Source organism: Brassica napus, chromosome C9 (assembly GCF_020379485.1).
Source record: "Brassica napus cultivar Da-Ae chromosome C9, Da-Ae, whole genome shotgun sequence".
Lineage (NCBI taxonomy): Eukaryota > Viridiplantae > Streptophyta > Magnoliopsida > Brassicales > Brassicaceae > Brassica > Brassica napus.
This window is the reverse complement of record NC_063452.1, coordinates 47,108,314-47,128,908: the sequence shown is the minus strand read 5'-3', so window position 1 is coordinate 47,128,908 and position 20,595 is coordinate 47,108,314. Positions and strand designations below refer to the sequence as shown.

General features: G+C 32.0%; 1 protein-coding gene across 7 annotated transcripts; it reads right to left on the bottom strand.

Moving 5' to 3' along the window:
- Nucleotides 1-218: 218 nt before the first annotated feature.
- Nucleotides 219-18,690, bottom strand: LOC106345213. Of its 7 annotated transcripts, XM_048768770.1 has the most exons (9): nt 18,164-18,690; nt 17,970-18,043; nt 17,528-17,624; nt 11,380-11,459; nt 11,196-11,249; nt 11,021-11,074; nt 2,990-10,921; nt 2,795-2,902; nt 219-2,573 (listed from the first exon to the last, which is right to left on the bottom strand). In XM_048768770.1, exon 9 carries the CDS (start codon nt 1,829-1,831, stop codon nt 638-640), a length of 1,194 nt encoding a protein of 397 aa, XP_048624727.1. In that variant the 5' UTR covers nt 1,832-2,573; nt 2,795-2,902; nt 2,990-10,921; nt 11,021-11,074; nt 11,196-11,249; nt 11,380-11,459; nt 17,528-17,624; nt 17,970-18,043; nt 18,164-18,690; the 3' UTR covers nt 219-637. The 7 variants fall into 7 exon arrangements, with proteins under 7 accessions (XP_048624727.1, XP_048624725.1, XP_048624722.1 ...); XM_048768768.1 differs by having other exon boundaries at nt 11,196-11,459; XM_048768765.1 differs by having other exon boundaries at nt 11,021-11,249.
- Between the last annotated feature and the right edge of the window lie 1,905 nt (nt 18,691-20,595).

The window sequence follows — 20,595 nt, the reverse complement described above, 5'->3', positions numbered from 1 at the left end:
TTACTTTAATTTTTTTTTCTATTTTTTTTAAATAATTTTATCTTATTTTGCAGGTATTTTCTTCCATAGTTGTTATCTTCTCCTCCCAAAAATGTAAAGTTTACATCTATAGATTTTAAATATATGTTATAGTATTTATATTTAAATAAAGTTACATATTAAAATTATATGTCTTTAAAATTCTATGTCTTTAATTTATTACTATTTTGTCCAATTCTCTCTTATAACATCATATAAAATAATCAATTGCACACAAGTTTTTATACTACTCTGTTATCAAATAGGCACCACACAACTACCTTTGTTGTGTCCTTTCTGTCCACATCTGCTACATTTGTAAGACTTGGGTGATGGTTTGGATATGGGCCGATATTTTCCATACTCCCACGAAATTGGTATCCTCTTTTTTTTTCCTCCTGCCACTAGGAAAGTGTGCAGATGGAGGACGACAAACAAACGAAGCTGCATGGGGAGGAATATCCCAATATGCTTTATCACCAACAGGATATACACTCTCTGAATATGCTAGTGTAAACCTAATAAGAAAATTAAGAGAATTAGATAAAGGCACAACCAAGAAAGAAAAATGAAAAAAGAAGTGTTGTAGAACAATGTTTATAAAACCGTATAAATTCGATCAATTATATAAACATATATAAACGTGGTAATGTATTACCACAATGACTGAGAGAAAGCACCTTTCATTGGAGAAAAACTCATCGACATAATTATTTTCATGCTTATTTCCAGCTTTTGCAGCGGCAATTGCATGAGCACAAGGAAACTTCTCAACATCAAACACAAAGCATGAACAATCCCTTGTTTGAAAATTCACAACTTGATCTCTTGTATCTCCCTTAACCTCAAACTCTGAATCATTGATTTTGGAAACATCGAGAAAGCGAGACGTAAAATCATATAGCTTATTCATCTTGTTCCCCACATCGAGAGTGACATGGTGGATGTGACGAACTCCTTGCTCACGTCGTTCAGTGAACCACCTAGTCATTATCATCCTAATTGTGTCAAAAAGACAGACTATTGGATACTCAAGACTCACTTTCAGCAAAGAATTTATAGATTCGGCCAAGTTTGACGTCATGATGTTGAAGCGATTAGCAGGAGAATAAGCTCGGGACCACTTCCTGAAGTTTGTTTTACGAAGATAATCTGCTAATACAATGTCGGACGGATCAATCTCATGAAAATAGCAATCAAAATCATCCTTGGTGTAGGCATAAGCAGCTTCAACAACCAAAGGGATAAGTGTTGAACTCTTGAAATTGTCTAGGACATTCTTTTCAAAGTGAAAGACGCAAATTCCACGGTGAGCAAGCGGATAATGTTGTAAAAGAGCGTTTTCAGTAGAGGTTGCACGATCAGAGACAAAAACAAAATCTTCTTTATCAGGAATGATGGTTTTCAGACATGTCATAAACCAACTCCATGAGGCCTCATTCTCAGAATCAACTATAGCAGAAGCTATAGGATACAAGTGAAAATTACCATCTTGTGTTGTGGCAGCAAGTAGAGTCCCTTTATTCTTTGCTTTCAGATGGGCACCATCAACAGAAAGTACCTTCCTCATCAACTTAAACCCTCTGATAGATGGACCAAGCGACAAAAATGCGTATTTGAATTTTCCAACAGAATCAACTTCGATAAAAGTCACAGAACCTGGATTCTTTTCTTTTATCATGTGAAACCAGATAGGCAAAGCTGCATAACTGTCATCAGGAGTACCCCTAGCTATATCTTGGCCGTGCTCTTGAGACCTCCAAGCCTTTGAATATGAAATCACAACACCATGATCTTTTCTAGCTTTTTCCATGATCTATTTAGGTTTCAGCCCAATCTTTCCTCCTTCATAATGATTGCTGACCATAGTTCCCAACAGTTTTGCAGTAGCTTGCCAATGACTAACACTTCTCAGAGAAGTGTCACAAGTATGTTTAGATACATAATGGCGAACAAAAAAACTCTGAGATCCTTTAAGTAATTTTTCACGAAAACTCCAACTGCATTTTTCATCCACGCAACTAAGAATATAACGTGTTTTGTCTGAATATTCTGTGTGGAACTCAAAGCTTTTACTAACTGCATGCAACCTCAACTTTGTGCTCATTTCCTTTTTATCCTTGAAAAACTTCCCGCAGAACAAATCATCATCATCATCACATTGATTTGTTAAACAAATTGGAGACAAGATATCTGAATGGGAATGGGAATGTGAATCTTATCCCATGCTTTCTCTACCACGTCTACTAGAAAAAGATGTCAATTTTGACTTTCCAGACCCATATAGAACAAGTCCCATCGAGTCCAATCCTCTCTAAGATAAAAACATGAAATATGTACATTAAAAATAGAATTTATAACCCATTATATGACATTGATTAAATTCTTATATATTTATATTTAAGAAAGGAAAAAGTTACATGTACCTTATTGCTAACAAGACCACTTGAAGGAGAAATACGACTGTCTCTAATACGAGTATGTTGTATACCAGAGACTTCGTCAACTCTCTGAATGCTGTTCCATTCAGTCTTCGGGTGTGTTTTTGTTCCTCTCTAGAAAATTAAACATGTATATATTACCTTTATAAGACATTATAAAATAAAATCCTTATTTGCAAAGTTTTAATAAGTATGTCACAACCAAAAATAGCTCAATAAGAGCCAATACTGCCAAAAGTAACGATATTATTGTAAAACTTCATAAAGTCTAATTTCTAAAAAAAATTATAGAACCTTATAATTATGAATGTTAAGGTAAGAGTTTTGAAAAGTACCTCAAATACATTACTACTTCCAGCAATAGGCGAATCATGAGTACTGGAAATTTCATCTTGTGTCTGAATCATGTTTGACATAATCAATGGTGATTTTTGTGTTCCTCTCTGCAACATAAAAACATAAAACTAGTAATGAATCTTGTACCTTGTATTTTATAAGGTTGTTATAAACATTAAATGTGTCATAAATACCTGACAGAGATTTCTACTACCAGCAATAGGCAAATCATTAGTAATTAACACTTCATCTTGTATCTAAACCATATTTGACACAATCATTGGTGATATTTGTGTTTCCCTCTGAAACATAAAAAGATAAAGCTAAATATAGAATCATTTATAATGTTTTTACAAGGCCTTATAAATATAAGAGTTGTAATAAATACCTCAAACGGATTACTATTTCCAGCAATAGGCAAATCATGATTAATTAAAACTTCACCCCGTGACTGGATCATATTTGACACAATTATTGGTGATAATTGAGTTCTTCTCTTAAACATTAAAAAAAACATAAAAGCTAATAGTTAAAATATATGTGGTAATGATCCTCCAAAATGCACAATTATTATTAAAAGGTCTTATAAATGTAAAAGTTGTAATAGATACTGCTATGGCATACTTCCTCCAGCAATGAGCAAATCATTAGTACTACATACTACCTTATAAAATAACTGATAACTCTAATAAACAAACAAGTTAGCAAAAGAGTTTCATGCAGTTACCTTAATGGTTACACATAGATGAAGGTTTCCATTCTCTTTAAATTTGTTCAGATAAGATGTTACTTGACGATCATTCCTAATAAATGCTGGAGGAAGCTCTTTTATACCAAAGTTTAATTTTGAAGGTGAGGCATAGCTAAGATTTGCACTGTTTTTGTTACCATCAATTCCAAAATCTTCTAAAACAGCCACAATCAAATCATTGTAGCTGATATCTTCATGAATCATACTAAGAGAGGATCCTCGTTGATCATCCACTATGAAATCCCAGTGAATTCCATTTATCAGTTTTCATTCTCCACATGTAGAACATATTTCGATCATCATAACCTGATTATAAGAACATGGGGATTAGAGAAGGAATGATCAAAAGATATATCAAAAAGAAAAATACATAACACTATGTTTCTCATCGATAAAAATTTATAAGGTTTTATAAATCTGAAATTTGAAAACTTCATGAGAAAAACTTCGTCTCCTTCCCAGAAACCGATCGATTTTGAGAAACCAAGCAAAAATTACAGAAAAGAGACGAAAATCACAATCTATTATCCTCTGACCTTTGTTACGCGTTCGTGAAGAGAGATTGTTCTGTTCGTTTGAGCTTGTAGTCTTCGCCAAATCTCGTTGGACGTCAACGTCGTCGGAATCATCAAATTTTGCCGGGGAAATCGCCGGAGTCGTCGAATCTCGCCGGAATCGTCGAATCTCTCGCTGGAGTCGTCGATCAATTTGGAGATTTTGAAAATTCTTGTTGGAGAAGACATATGTTTATGTTTGATTAGATAAGGGTATAATGGTACTTTACTCATTAAAATTTTAATGGTAAAGTTGGTTAATGTAAAGTTGAAAAGTGGTATTAGTTGCAATTCCCAAAAAAATAACTACATTGAACAAAAAACATTTAAAACAATATTATTCATTTACAAAATACTACACAATATTAAGTTAAAACTAGGAAATTAAGAAACCAATAGAAAATTAAAAAAATAAAACCAAACTATTTACATAATCCTAAAAATATATATCTAAGCTTCAAAAGCGTTGATTACTTGTGCATCAACAATATCGTCGTTGACAGCAATGGCAACAACCTTAAAAAAATTGAAATAATTGAAATAGAATTTGTTAAACCATACATTTAAGTGTTAATTTATAATCCCTCCGCTTCATATTAAGTGTCGTTTTAAGTTTTGAATTTTTTTCATTATAAATATTGTTTTACTTTTCAAATGCATATATTAATAAAATTTAGTTTCCAGGTTCTACCATTATTTTAACTCATTAATTAGCAAAACTATGTAGAAAATTTAATATATTTTTTTTAATGTGTGTGCAAAAATTTTAAATGACACTTATTATAAAACATATGAAATAATATAATAACGAATATTTATGACAAAATTAATAAATATCTTGCGTGAAGCGCGGACAAAACATTAATATTATCTTATATAAACAAAGATTTCTATAGGATAATGAATAACACAAAATGGATGAGTTTCAGAAGGACATGGAAGGATCCATCCAATTTGGTTTGCAAGTGTATGGGGAAGTGTTGAGATCCAAAACGTTAAGAGTTGTGAACGAGTGTGATGGTCCATTTTCTCATATCTACAACTTGAATAGACTATATAATTTATAGCTACAAAATACATACATTTACACCAAATGATGTGTAAATTATAAACTTAGAAATATTAATGGAGTGAAATCAGTAACAAGTACAAAATATAGATGTTAGAAGCATATTAACTATTTTGGTACAATTTAAAGGTGGCTTCATGGATGCTTATTTAAAAAGTACAACGAATTCCAAGTGAAACTATGTACCGACTAATAGTATAAGCAAGGTAAGCATTATTATTTTTTTCTCTGTTCTAAGGTCTATGTTTCATTGATATTGAAGTATATTGGATCACTTATTTATGTTTTGTAGAACTATTTTCTGTCAAATGGAATAAGTAAAATATACTTGATATTTCATGGTCTCCATTATAAGGTGTTTATCTTGAGAATATGTTAGATCTACGTAATTATATTTTTATTGATCTCTACTAGAAATTTAGTGTAACAAAACAAATCCACATTTAAATTTTCAAAATATAATATATGTAAAAAACTAATATATTCAAATTTTACTTATTTTTTATAATCTCGAAATCAGTGATGCGGGAGTGAACAAATAAAACTAATATATTTATTAATCCATTCTTCAAAAATATCATTGAAAATATCCTAAATTTACAAAACTCGCTTAAGAAACATATTAGCAGTAAACCATGGATTTAAATTACGATTTCAAAGAATATTCGAAAAACCGGTGTGTAGCAGCCGGAAAACCTTTAGCCAATAATATTCTGCCACGTAATAAGTATTTAAATATTAAAAAAAAAAAGATAATACTGAGAAAGCAATATAGTTCTTGAAACTTACAAAATTGCCAATGATCCTTCTTTTTTATCCACAAATGTTTGCTTTCTCGTGCTCTTATATCTAATTGTTAAAAAAACAATATAAAAACTCCAATTGATGAAAAACATAATATAAAAGGCTTGATCTCCTTCTTCAACTGCAGAGGAAGAAGAAGAGAGCAAAACTCAACCTCTCGCTCCATAAGACTCATAAATATCTTTCACGGTCCATGGTTTAACAAAATTTTCCTATTGTGTTCTCTTTTAATCAATTTCGTTTGATTTAATTTATAATACTCAAGGTTTAAGTTTAGGTAAGTATTATGAATATTATAACACTATGAAATTTTGTAACTTTCAATCAAATCAGCTAGAAGATTGATTATGTTCACATGTTATTTTTAGTTATATAATTGAAATTTGGTATAGACAACACTTATCGATTAACATAATCACACTCACAACCAAATGAACATAAAAGAAAAATTTACAAAAAATAAAAAAATTTAGCAAAAACCAATACATCACATTTCGCGCGTAGCGCGGACCTATCCTAGTTAAAAATTATAAAACAAAAGTAAGTTGTAAATTGTATGTTTGACATGTGTCATTTTTTTTATACAATAAAGCAAAAGTAAGTTGTCAATTGTGTGTTTGACATGTGTCTTTTTTTTTATACTATAAAGCAAAAGCAAATCGTTAAATTGTGTGTTTGACATGTGTCATTGAATATTCAAATTTTTTTTATTTGATTTTTCCAAAAGTTTTTCCTAATTTTTCTCGAGTAACTTCATTTTTCAAAAAAATTATATGGAAACAAATCACCCATCTCCACTATCCCCAATTTAACTCCTCCACTTTCTAGCAGTCATCTTCTACGTCCATTTAACGTTGATTAACTTTTCTATAAAATCTTCAAAGGAAAAAATCCTTCAATTTCTTTATCAAAAGAGGTAATTTCTATTTCTCTCTGTTTTTATGGATTTGTCGGAACTACTATTCATTTATGGCTTTCTTAATTTTTATTTCAGGTCTATTATTAAAACATAGTTTCATTACTATTTTGGTGGATTTTTTCAAATTGCAGAATGAGAAAAGTCCAGGAAAATGATATCCTTTACAGAGTGTCAAGTCTGAAAATATTTATATTCACTCCCACCAACCCCATTTATCTCTCATAACGAGGGTTAATTTAAAACTTTTATTATTAAAATTTTGTATCTAATTTGCCAATGTTTATTATATGAAATTTTCATTTTATTGCTTATTACTTGTTAACAAAATATTTTTGTATTTTAAAAAAGAATATTAATGTTTTACATTTGAGTTGCATATTTTTAATTGGATCCACAAATTTCTGATAAAATAAAATAAATAATTTTTTTTGAAAATTATTATATTTTGGTTTGCCTAAAGCAAATTATATGTTTATGTTGACTCTATTGCATAGCATTTGGCATAATACTAGTTTTGGATAATTTGAACAGTTTATAGTATGTTTTGAGTGTTTCATGTTATTAGATACATTTAAATACTTTAAGAAAATTTGGATAGTTTTTTTACCAAATTTTCGAATAATTTAGGTACTTTCGGTTAGTTTCAATGGCAGTTCTCCTAAATAGCTTTTTCAAGTTTTTATTACAAAAAAAGTTTTAAAAATGATCAAAATATGTTTTATTAAAGAGACAAAAAACTTTCTTACCCCTTGTTTTATACATATATAAATATTACCCCTTGATCAAAATATGTTTCATTAAAGAGACAAAAAACTCATTTACCCCTTGTTTTATACATATATAAATAATAAAAATTGAAAAATATAATTTTTATAGTTTTGAATTATATGTTTTCAAATTAGAAATTTTTTATAGTTTGTTATTTTGTTTTTCAAAAATTCTTTTAGAAATTCGAAAATGCATTTTGACAAAAAAAATAAAATTTTTATTTTAAATATTTTACTATTTATTTTTCTATTTTTTTTAATTTTAAACTCTACCTCCAAAACTTCACCTCTTAACTCTAAACCCAATGTCTTATGTTTGTTAACCATAAGAATATAATTGTATATTTACTATTCAATAAAACTTTTTGTCATTTTTTATTGGGGGTTCTTTTTGTTAAAATAAACTAAAAATAGCTATCTTAGGGAATTCCTCTAGTTTCAGTAATATTAGTATATTTTACGATATTGAAAATTGAGAAATTTGCCTAAATGACTCAAAACTTGATTTTAATACAAAAATAGACCCAAAATTCAATCAAATGCAAAAGTAATCTTAAAGTCTATTGAAATTACAACAACCTCTTTATGACCATACAAAAAACATGTGTTTAGTTTTACCATTACAACCCCCTTCTCGTACAGTAAATCTTTAAAATAATTTAAGATTTTTATAAAAATATTTTGATGGAAAAAAAAATTTAAATCATGTAATTATAAACATTTCTAAATTATGTAAATTTATATTTACTAAAATTGAATTGTTTTTAACATAGATGAGTGTATATAGGTTGAGTAATCATAGTCTTTGGTTTAGGATTTGGTAACATATGTTATAGTATTGTTTGTATTAAATGGTTAGATTTTGGAATCTTAACTTTAAAAAACATTGACCTACATGTTTTTAGTTTTTTGCATATTAAATACTTTATAAGTTGGTTGTAATTTCAATGAATTTTTTTTGCGTTTTAGTTAATTATTTGATTAGGTTAGGGTTTGGAAACTTTTTGGGAAGTCTTCTGATATGTTAGGTTTTTCGCTTAAAGTGAAATCTTCAAGTCTTCTAAAATCTTCTCATATATTAGATCTTAAAAATTATTTATAAAATTTATTTTGATAGAGAAAAAAATTCAAATCATGTAAATATAAACATTTCTAAATGATGTAAATTTATTTTTACTACGATTGAATTATTTTCAATATAGATAAGTGAATGTAGATTGAGTTATGATAATTTTTGGTTTAGGATTTGGTAATCAGTAATATAATATTGTTGATATTTTTAGGGTTTGATTTTGAAATCTTAACGTAAAAGACCAATTAAATTTGAAATATATGTGTTTAGTTGTGTATATTAAACATTTTTAAATTTGATTTTAAGTTTAATAAAAATGTATTAGCTATTCAGTTAGTTATTTGATTTATTTTTGAAAAAGTTTATCACAAGATGAACCGATAATGTGATCGTATAAAACGACGTCGTTTCTTTCTTACAATCATGATCGTATTTCGTTTTATCTATTTTCAACGGTAGGGTAATTGCCAATTGGTAAACAATGGTCCAAAACGAGTCAGGTCGTTTGTATATGTGACCTACTTCCAGGTAAAATGCTTTCTAGCGACAGCTTGATATGCATAATTTGAAAGTCATTAACAATAAGTAGTATATTATTATGAGAAAATTTTATTATATAATTTTTATGCGTGTAATCCTATTTTTATTATATAATTTTGACTTTTAGTTTCTTAACTAGGTATAGATTAGGATACACGTACATAAATACTATTCTCAATAAATTTTATATTTTCTTATCACACCAACCATTACAAGAGTTTAAGATGAAAAATGGTTATCATCCGACCACACCGAGGATATCATGATAAAAAATAATCTTAACAGAGAATGACCAAAATGGTCGTATAAGCAAACAAATGTGTTCACATGAAAAAACTTGTAATCTTAACACAAAGCCAAAAAATATATAAATCATTGTTTATCAACAAAACTCATGCTGAGATTAAATTGTCCATTTTGGCAAACAGCAGTAAACATTACTTAAAAAAGATTCAAGTAGAAAAAAACATAGAGACAATGAACTCTGTTTTGAGAAAGAAACCAAGTTCCAATCAACTATATATGTTAAGACAAAGTGAGAGATACTAGTCTAATACCATAACTGAAAATATTTCCAAGCATTATATTATAAAAGTCAAGTCAACTGATACACATTTTAAAGAGAAAAAATTACACAATAATCACAAATGTAAGAATCATGATGCATAATTCTAACATTACTCAAATAACAACCAGTTAGATTGTGAGGATCATGTCATTGTAATATTTTGGAATAATCACCAAGGATTTCAAGCATGACGCAAAGCAAGTACATACCAGATTCAAGGAAAATTCTACCAAAATATACATGAGTCATACTTGCATCCAAAGTAGATATCTGTAAGAGACTCCAAAGATACATCCATTTCATAAATGAACACAAGCACCAAAACATAGATAATAGGTATTGTTAGTCAAAAGAGATAAATATTTATATAAACTCCAAGATATATCTATTCATAAAATGAGAGATGTTATGATGTACAAACATAGAATATATATATAATAATTACTTTCCAAACGATATTTATTGCTGTCAACATAAGCACAAAATATAAATGTACCAGTATAAAAAATAAAATCAGCTGTTTATCAATGGATATCAGCAATAAGTTTCCACAGAACGACAGACACAAAGATCAAAGATGGAAAAAAAGAAGAAGCTTGTAAGGAATCGCAAAAGAATATATATAAACGACCAGGTACGCAAAAACACATCCAAGTAGGAACAAAAACAAAACATAAGGAAGCAAGGAAGAGAAAACACACAAGGAAGGAAAGAAGCACACAAGGAAGGAAAGAAGCACAAATCAATAAAGCAAGTAAAGAAGTGAAACAATGAATCAAGGAAGTCAATAAAGAAGCAGGACATCAAGAAAGCAAGCAAGGGAAGAAGTACGAATGAAAGGCTAAATAAAGAAGCAAGTAAGTTAGCAGAAGAATCAAACAAAAAATCAAGAAAGCAAATAAACAATGATGTATGTAAGCAATTATGCATGTATACAGTATGAAAGTACGTATATATGAATGCATGTTTGTACCTATGTATGTATGTTTTGTATTTTTAAGTGATTGTGCAGAACCCAAGTATGGAGGTTTGAGATACACCACATTAGGATTTGAAATCGGTTGATGCAGAAGAAAATAGACCTACAAGATAAAAATAAATGAGTAAGCGAACACCAAAATCAGACTTGGAACTTGGAGAATCAAAACAGACTAACAGAGACATGAAAGGAAACCACCAACCTGCAGAATTTCAAGTGACCAGTGTTTTCTTCACGAAACAGAGATGTGGTTACTCTGAAACATTGATTCAAATCCAAAGTTATACAATATAAAGAGGGTGATAAATCCATACTTCACCAAAGAACTGTAAACGTTAGAAAAATCTTTTTTGGGCATCCATAAGAGAAGCACATACCTGAGAAAATCAATATTGGCATATATACTTCAAGCTCTCACATAAGTATAAAGGCTAACACATAAATATGTTAAAATTTTGGATGCTTATTCAAGCACGTGTCTAGTGGAAATGAAATTAATCTTGATTTCACATATGTTTGAATTTCAGAAACTAATTACAAGCAAGTTTGAAAAGCACATACCTGTCACAAAAGTCCGCTACACTTGAAATCTCCTCAAAATCTTGAACAATTTGGTTTTGAACACCTTCTGAAGCACATACCTGAAAAACAAAAAATCAGAATCATAGTTCTCAGTTCAAAGTTCAGAGTATTTATCTTAAGACATCTTTAAGAGTATTTATCTTAAGACATCTTTTTGGTTATCGCGAAAATAATTCTCAGTTCAGATCCTTTTCGTGTCACGACATCTTTTAAGCTGTTGGTCGTTTTCTGTCCGATCCAACAAGTCTAATTTAAGTCGTTAGTAATTTTTATCCATCTAAGGACTTTTCGAAGAGTGTCTTAAGACATCGTTAAGCCGTTGGCTGCTTTTTTTCCCCATCCAACAAGCCTTATTTAAGAATCTCTTGATCCTTGTTAAGTATCTTTTGTCTTAAGACATCTTTAAGCCATTGGTAGTCTTTGTCGCTGTGTGACTTTCCAAATCCGTGAGTTGTTTTCGTATCGTATTAGCCTATTCTTAAGACTGATTTCAGACATGGTCTTTGTCTTAAGAGCTTTTTCATTCTCTGTCTTAAGTGGTTGGTCGTTTCTTTTTCCCATCCAACAAAACGTAAACCAAACCATTGTCTTTGTGTAAAAGACTTTTATTTCAGACTTTGTCTTGAGCTTATTTCAGCTGTTGGTCGTTTTTCTTTCCATCCAACAAATCGTAAACCAACTCAGTCTTTTTGTAATTTTAAGCCATTAGTCGTTTTTCATCTAATGTCTTTTACTAAGCCGTGGGTCTCTTTCGTCCTCATCCCCATAGAGTCTTTGTCTTAAGACTTTTCAGTCATGCACTACAAACCCATCCAACTCATAGAGTCATAGTCTTTATACTTTCGAGCCTCGTGGGTTTAGAGGCAAAGACATAGTTCTTTAAGCCTTGTGGTTCATCTAATGTCTTTTTATAAGCTGTGGGTCTCTTTTTTCCTCATCCCCATATAGTCTTTGTCTGTCTTAAGACTTTTAAGTCATGCACTACAAACCCATCCAACTCATAGTCTTTTTGTACTTTTAAGCCTTTGTGGTTTGGAGGCAAAGACATAGTTCTTTAAGCCTTGTGGTTCAGACTCTTTGTTTTAAGACATGTTGGTCGTTTTATCCAATCCAACGAGTCTTATTTAAGCCATTAGTCATTGTTTCATCATGATATCTTGCATATTTGCATTGTTTTATCCATTCATTCATAAACATTTTCATCATAGAGATTAGGATTTAGACATGTTTAGGTTGCATTTTGCATACATGAGTCTCTATTAGGTACTGGAGTGCCACATGAAGTTCTTGGGGACATTTGGATGCATCTGGAGCTCAAAGGAGGTGAAATAGGTGATCATTAAACGATCAGAGCATGGGAACGACCTCCCGGAGCGACATCACGAAGTTGCTGTGTCCCACCTCTCAGAGCGACCTTCCTAAAGCGACGCCATGAAGTCGCTCGCGTTCTCGTTACTCCGAACAGTCTTAGATGACCCTGGAGCGACCTCTCAGAGCGACCTACCAAGGTTGCTCCCGATCCAGAGTGACCCGTTGGAGCGACACACCAAAGTCGCTCGCGACCATCGGCCCTGGAGCGACTTCCCGGAGCGACACCTGCAAGTCGCTCCGCGTTGTTCTGCTGCCGAAAATCATGATTTCTCAAGGACCTTTTTGCAATTTATTTTGGACGTTTTGTACTTGGAAAAACCTAAGTTTTAAAGATCTTTTATAGCCACCAGAGGCTGATTATCTTGGATCTATTGAGAAATACACAAAAACTCTCTTGAGAAGTTCATCTCTTGGATTTTGATTGTTATGTTCTTGTGTTATTGTTGATTTCTTATATTTTTCTCTACATGATTAATCTGAAATCCAATATGAGTTTAAGAGGAATCATGGAGATTAGTGAGTAATCACTTTTTGAATTCATGGGTTAGGGAGATTAAGGGTGATTAGGTTAGTTCTAGGATGTTTTAGTGTAGATCATTCTTGTTCCTTGCTAGTAGAGTATTCATAATGCATCTTCTGAGTTGGCCACTCAAAAGTTGATCAATAGACATTTCCCACCCAAAAGGTGTTTGATGAAATGCCTGAGACAACTCTCCTAGGCTTTTAGTATACTTTGCCAAAAGACATTTGTTGTTAAAGGTGCTAAGATAGCTAATAGACTTGTTAGTAATGATTGTTTTCATATTATTCAACCAAAGACATTTGATGTTTGAGATATGTTAGCAAATGAGCATTCATCTAGACATAAAGCTTGCTTAGAATTGTGTCTAGGCTTAAGGTTGATAGTTTGATTGATCATTTGTCATCCTTAGTTCGATACTTGATCACCCAAGGTCTAATCCCTATGCCCATGAGTTCTCTTTTCCCTTAGTAAAGAAAGTCATTTCATTTATCATTAATCATTAGTTTAGAAACCTTTTAAATCATTGGTTGCACTTAGATTAAGTGAGTACTTGCATTCTCAGTGCTTTGATATCCCTCAGAACTGGTTCGACAAACACTATACTACAACATTTGCCTTAGGAGCCTTGAAAACTCTTAATATCACATCATCTAATGACTTTTTCTAAGCCGTGGGTCTCTTTTTTCCTCATCCTCATAGAGTCTTTGTCTTAAGATTTTTAAGTCATGCACTACAAACCCATCCAACTCATAGTCTTTATACTTTCGAGCCTTGTGGGTTTAGAGGGAAAGGCATAGTTCTTTAAGCCTTGTGGTTCAGAGTCTTTGTCTTAAGACATGTTGGTCGTTTCTTTCCCATCCAACGAGTCTTATTTAAGCCATTAGTCGTTGTTTCATCATCTAATGACTTTTTCTCTCATCCCCATAGAGTCTTTGTCTTAAGACTTTTTAAGTCATGCACTACCAACCCATCCAACTCATAGTCTTTATACTTTCGAGCCTTATGGGTTTAGAGGCAAAGACATAGTTCTTTAAGCCTTGTGGTTCAGAGTCTTTGTCTTAAGACATGTTGGTCGTTTCTTTCCCATCCAACGAGTCTTATTTAAGCTAGGGGCTGTTTGTTTCACCATTTGTCATCTCCATCCAGATGATTCATTTGTATGATCTATTCAAATGATCCATTCAGATTTTTGTGATTGTTTGTTTGTTCATCCACATAGCTCATCTAGATGAATCATCTAAATGGATCTTATGTTTGTTTCTTTATTTTCATTTCCATTCAAATGAGTTTAGTAAAGAAATTACCAAAATATCATTGTGTTGATTTAATCATATGTTTAATATTAATTTTAACTATATTACATTTAATTATTTAGTGTAATATATTTACATTAGAATTATTTCAAAATTAACGAGTTTTCTTTTTGTGGTTTGGGCGGGAAAACAAGTTTTTTCGGTTTTAGCGAGAAAACTCATTTTTTATGTTTTGGCGGAAAACAAGATTTTTCGGTTCTGGCGGGAAAACGATATTTTTCGGTTTTGGCGGGAAAATACAAATTTTTGGTTTTGGCGAGAAAACAAGTTTTCGCGGTTTTGGCGGGAAAACACGTTTTTGGCGAGAAAACACGTTTTTACGATTTTGGCGGAAAAATTTATTTTTGCGATTTTGGCGGGAAAACACGTTTTTTGGCGGGAAAACGCATTTTTTGCGTTTTTGGAGGAAAACACATTTTTGCGATTTTGGCGGGAAAACATGCTTTTGTTGTTTTGGCGGGAACCCGCGTTTTTACGGTTTTGGCAGAAAAACGCGTTTTCGCGGTTTTGGCAGAAAAACGCGTTTTCGCGGTTTTGGCGGAAAAACGCGTTTTCGCGGTTTTGGCGGGAAAACGCGTTTTTTGCGGTTTTGGCGGGAAAACGCGTTTTTGCGGTTTTGGCGGGAAAACGCGTTTTTTGCGGTTTTGGCGGGAAAACGCGTTTTTGTTTTGGCGGGAAAACGCGTTTTTGGCGGGAACACATTTTTACAGTTTTCGCGGGAAAACGAGATTTTCGGTTTTGGCGGAAAAATACAAATTTTCGGTTTTGGCAAGAAAACATGTTTTTTGGTTTTGGCGGGAAAACACAGTTTTTGGTTTTGGCGGGAAAACACGTTTTTGCAATTTTGGCGGGAAAAAACGGTTTGCGACTTTGGCGGGAAAACGTGTTTTTTGTGTTTTGACGGAAAAATGTATTTTGGGGTGTTGGCGTGAAAATATTTTTTTTGTGATTTTGGCATGAAAACATGTTTTCGGTTTTTGCGGAAAAACACGTTTTTGCAATTTTGACGGGAAAACATTTTTTTGCAATTTTAGCGGAAAAATGCGTTTTGGGGTTTTGGCGTGAAAAAGTAGTTTTTCGCACGGGAAAAAAGTGTTTTTATAGTTTTGTCAGTTTTCGTTTGTGACAAAAATGATATTATGTTTAGGTTTGTAATTTGTGAATTACATTAGGGGTATAATAGACATTATACCATTTTGAATGAACCATCTCCATTCAAATGATCCAAATTGGTTTAGCTGAATGGACTTTAAATTAAGCCTAAATTTCCAAAAGTCATCCGGATGATCCATCTGAATGAGTTACACTTTTAGTGCCTAAACAAACAAAACTCTCATCTTCATCGAGATGGTCCATCCAGATGGAGAAACAAACAGGCCTCTATTAGTCATTGTTTCATCATCTAATGACTTTTTCTAAGCCGTGGGTCTCTTTTTTCCTCATCCCCATAGAGTCTTTGTCTTAAGACTTTTAAGTCATGCACTACCAACCCATCCAATTAAGTCTTTGTACTTTCGAGCCTTGTGGGTTTAGAGGCAAAGACATAGTTCTTTAAGCCTTGTGGTTTATCTAATGTCTTTGACTAAGCCGTGGGTCTCTTTTTCTCTCATCCCCATAGAGTCTTTGCCTTAAGACTTTTTAAGTCATGCACTACAATAAACCCATCCAACTCAGTCTTTATACTTTCGAGCCTTGTGGGTTTAGAGGCAAAGACATAGTTCTTTAAGCCTTGTGGTTCAGACTCTTTGTTTTATGACATGTTGGTCATTTTATCCAATCCAACGAGTCCTATTTAAGCCATTAGTCGTTGTTTCATCATCTAATGTCTTTTTCTAAGCCGTGGGTCTCTTTTTTCCTCATCCCCATATAGTCTTTGTCTTAAGACTTTTAAGTCATGCACTACAACAAACCCATCCAACTCAGTCTTTATACTTTCAAGCCTTGTGGTTCAAGGTCTTTGTCTTAACTTTTAAGACATGTTGGTCGTTTTATCCAATCCAACGAGTCTTATTTAAGCCATTAGTCGTTGTTTCATCATCTAATGTCTTTTACTAAGCCGTGGGTCTCTTTTTCTCTCATCCCCATAGTCTTTGTCTTAAGACTTTTTAAGTCATGCACTACAACAAACCCATCCAACTCATAGTCTTTATACTTTCGAGCCTTGTGGGTTCGGCAAAGACATAGTTCTTTAAGCCTTGTGGTTCAGGGTCTTTGTCTTAACTTTTAAGACATGTTGGTCGTGTTATCCAATCCAACGAGTCTTATTTAAGCCATTAGTCGTTGTTTCATCATCTAATGTCTTTTTCTAAGCTGTGGGTCTCTTTTTTCCTCATCCCCATATAGTCTTTGTCTTAAGACTTTTTAAGTCATGCACTACAACAAACCCATCCAACTCATAGGCTTTATACTTTCGAGCCTTGTGGGTTTAGAGGCAAAGACATAGTTCTTTAAGCCTTGTGGTTCAGGGTCTTTGTCTTAAGACATGTTGGTCGTTTATTTTCCCATCCAACGAGTCTTATGTAAAAGCCATTAATCGTTGTTTCATCATCTAATGACTTTTTCTAAGCCGTGGGTCTCTTTTTTCCTCATCCCCTCCACATATAGTCTTTGTCTTAAGACACTATTAAGCATGCACTACCAACCAATAGATTCCGAGTCTTATTTTCCATCCCCATAACATACCTCTTTAGACATGCATGCACTACCAACCAAAAGATTTCTTATGGGACCAATGTTACCCAAATAAAAACCTGACAGAACACTATTAAGATTAGTGCTTGCCAATGATCTTTTTGGGATTTCAGAATGCTACAACATCGATTAGAACTGGTCAAATGGGGTTTGACTTCCATCCTCAAAAGACAGAATTTTTTTGTTAAAAAGAAAACTTTAATTTTTAGTTCATAGACAGAGAAATTACCTTGGTGACGATGGTTTCATGCGGAGTAAGCTTCGAGGTATGTAAAGCAGCAACTAAAAGGCCGGTGGGTTTCCTCCTCCAAGCGATAATATATCATCTGTTCAAACAAAAACCGTGTTCAGAGACTAAACCACGCTGACTTGTGTGAGAGAGAATGAATTTGACAGATTGTACACTCATATTTAAGCCAAACCAACCATTTGGGATTCCTGAAATCTATGATTTAAGACACAAAAGTATATGCATGTAGTGAAGATACACGGATCATTTTAGAGACAAGAGAATTAAAAGAGTGTATGCATAAGATCGTTTCTAAACTAATCGCAAATCTCAGAGTGCAAAGATGACTAAACAAAAAGATCATTGTAAAAGTAACAAATTGGTAAATTGAAATCGCGAAATTAACACAAACCTTACAAAACCCTAATTAATTAACATATACCTCAACGATGACGAGTGAGAGGAGCCCAAACAATCACATCGGGTTTTAGGCGGAATCAACCTTCAAAACAAAATCTAATCAACAAGAAAAGATTGAACAATTCAGAAAATTTGAAACAAAATCGCGATCAAAGAATATTCCAAACTTCGAAATCCTCTAACCAATTCACGATTTACAGAGAGCGAAACACTTACTAATCTAAGATTGCAATCGGATTTTTTTTCCAGTTTTGCAAATTTTGGAAGAATCGATCGAGAGAATCCTTCCCAGAAAGAGGAACTGTGGAAATAAATTGACACGCACACGATTATTCTTAACGCGTCTATACTTGATTAACGGAGGCGTTTACTGAAGACACGTTTTCTAACGGTTATATTTTAAAACTTGGTTCGATTGTTTCGAATTTGAACCGCTCAGCCTGCATTTTCTAACGGTTATATTTTTCCACTTTAAACCAAACCGGCCTTTAATATTTAACGATGTCTACTACTTATACGGTGTCGTTTGTGTGTCTCTTAAACCGAACCGGTCTTGTATTTCTTTGTCGTTCAAGTAATGATTTTTTCTTGCTTTTCTTTTAGTTTCCACTAGTATTCTCTCCCGTGCTTTGCTGTTATGAACCGATTTGTGGATATCATAACCAAATATATAATTGCATTTAATGTTAATTTATATTTTTGGTAAACTTTTTAAAATATGGTAATAACTCATATATTACATTTAATGTCAATTTATATTTTTAGAAAATTTTTTATAATATGGGAATAACTCATAAATCATCATTAAAATAAATATATTCAAATATAGCATTATAAATTTCAAAATATTATATAATTATATATTTTTAAATTATACAATTTTATTACTAAAATTTTCAAAAATGTATACAATTTTTTTAAAAAATTATAAAAATTTAATTGTAAAATCATTATTTTCTTATATATCTACAAATTTTATAAATATTGTTTAATTTTAATTTTTGGTAATTATTTCAACTTTTACAAATTTATTTAATATATTTAATTAAAATAAATAGATAGAAAAATCTATCTAAGATTATAATTTCAAATATATACATGCATATTCTTAAATATAATTTTTATGTTTAATTAAATCAAATTTATATTAAAATATTGATACGAAAAAGAAAATTTACAATATTAATAAAATTTTATTTTAAAATATAATTTATATTTATCTGTTAAAAAATATTTTAATTTTTTTTACTGCACATGCTCTATATATAAATGGCTCCATAATTATGAGATATAGACAAATCTCTTTCTCCCATTAATTTATAACACGTTATCAGCACGAAGCTCCCTAATTCCTTGAGTTCTAAAATCGACCAGAAACCTTATTTTTCTTTTCTTTCTAGTTTTGAAACCTTGATCATCATAAACCCTAATTTTTCTTTCTCTCTCGGCGGTTACCCTCTCATCCGATAAAGCCATCTGATACGACCAGTCAATCCGACGACCCGATAGAAGCTCAGTCGATCCGACGATCCGATAAATACCCGACTGGACGATATGTTCGCATCCTGACGTACCGACGACCAGGCGATCCCGATAGCGCATCCGATAGACGATCCGACGATCCCGACTGCTCTTCGCGACCCGACGATCCGATCCGGCACGTACCAGCTCGTGAAGTTCTTCTCGATTCTCGAAGGTCCATTCAACCCGTTTGGAGGTTAAGGTAAACATCTAAACCCTAAAACCTTAAAATTCCAAATCGAGAATCCGATAAACCCTAAATCATGTTCCTACATCATTAAAACCCCAAATCGGATTTTACAAGTTAAAATCCGATAAATCCTAACTCTATATCTATAAACCCTAACTAATATAAGTATCAGAATTAATTATACTATAATTATCAAATCACATATTAAAACCCTAATCGAATATTTTTGAAATCAAAACTGTTTTCGGTTTTGATCATTGAGGTTTTAAATCTGATTGAATCTGATACTATGTTGCTAGAATTGTTTGACCGTTAAGTTGCTAGATTTATTATTCTCATCATGCTAGTTTAATAATTCTGATCTGTTTAAGTATTGATTAAATCCGACCTGCTTGTTTTTATTAATGCTTTAATCACAGTTAGGATTGATAGATTTATTTTTTCATCCTACTTGGTTAATTGTTCATCTGATTTAAAATTGTTTAAACCGACCAGCCTATTAAAACATTGATTGAATCCGATAGGTTGATAGATTGATTGAGGTTTACTTGTTTAAAATCCGAATGATCTGATTGCATGATTTTTGAGGTTTAATATCATCTGGTAGGATTGATAGTTTTGTAATATGATCTGTTTTAAATAGAAACCCTAAATAATCCGTATGATAGGTTATATTGATCTGATTTGGATGTCTTTGAGAATAGAGAATCCAAATCCAACGCAACACAATTTGCTAACTTATTGTAAATAATTCACAGTAAGTTCATTGTAACATCACTTTTGCAAACAGAGCATACAACACCTTAAAATCCTGAGAAATTGCATCATAGAAGCTTGTTAATGGCACAATGTTATCGAATTGAAGAATTGTAGCAGAGGATGCTAATGCTCTGATTGCTATGTGGGGATACTTGAGCCTGAACCACGCTGCAAGCGT

Excerpts from the sequence above, each read along its gene's own strand:
- LOC106345213 (XM_048768768.1), bottom strand. The coding sequence starts at position 1,831 with ATGGAAAAAGCTAGAAAAGATCATGGTGTTGTGATTTCATATTCAAAG.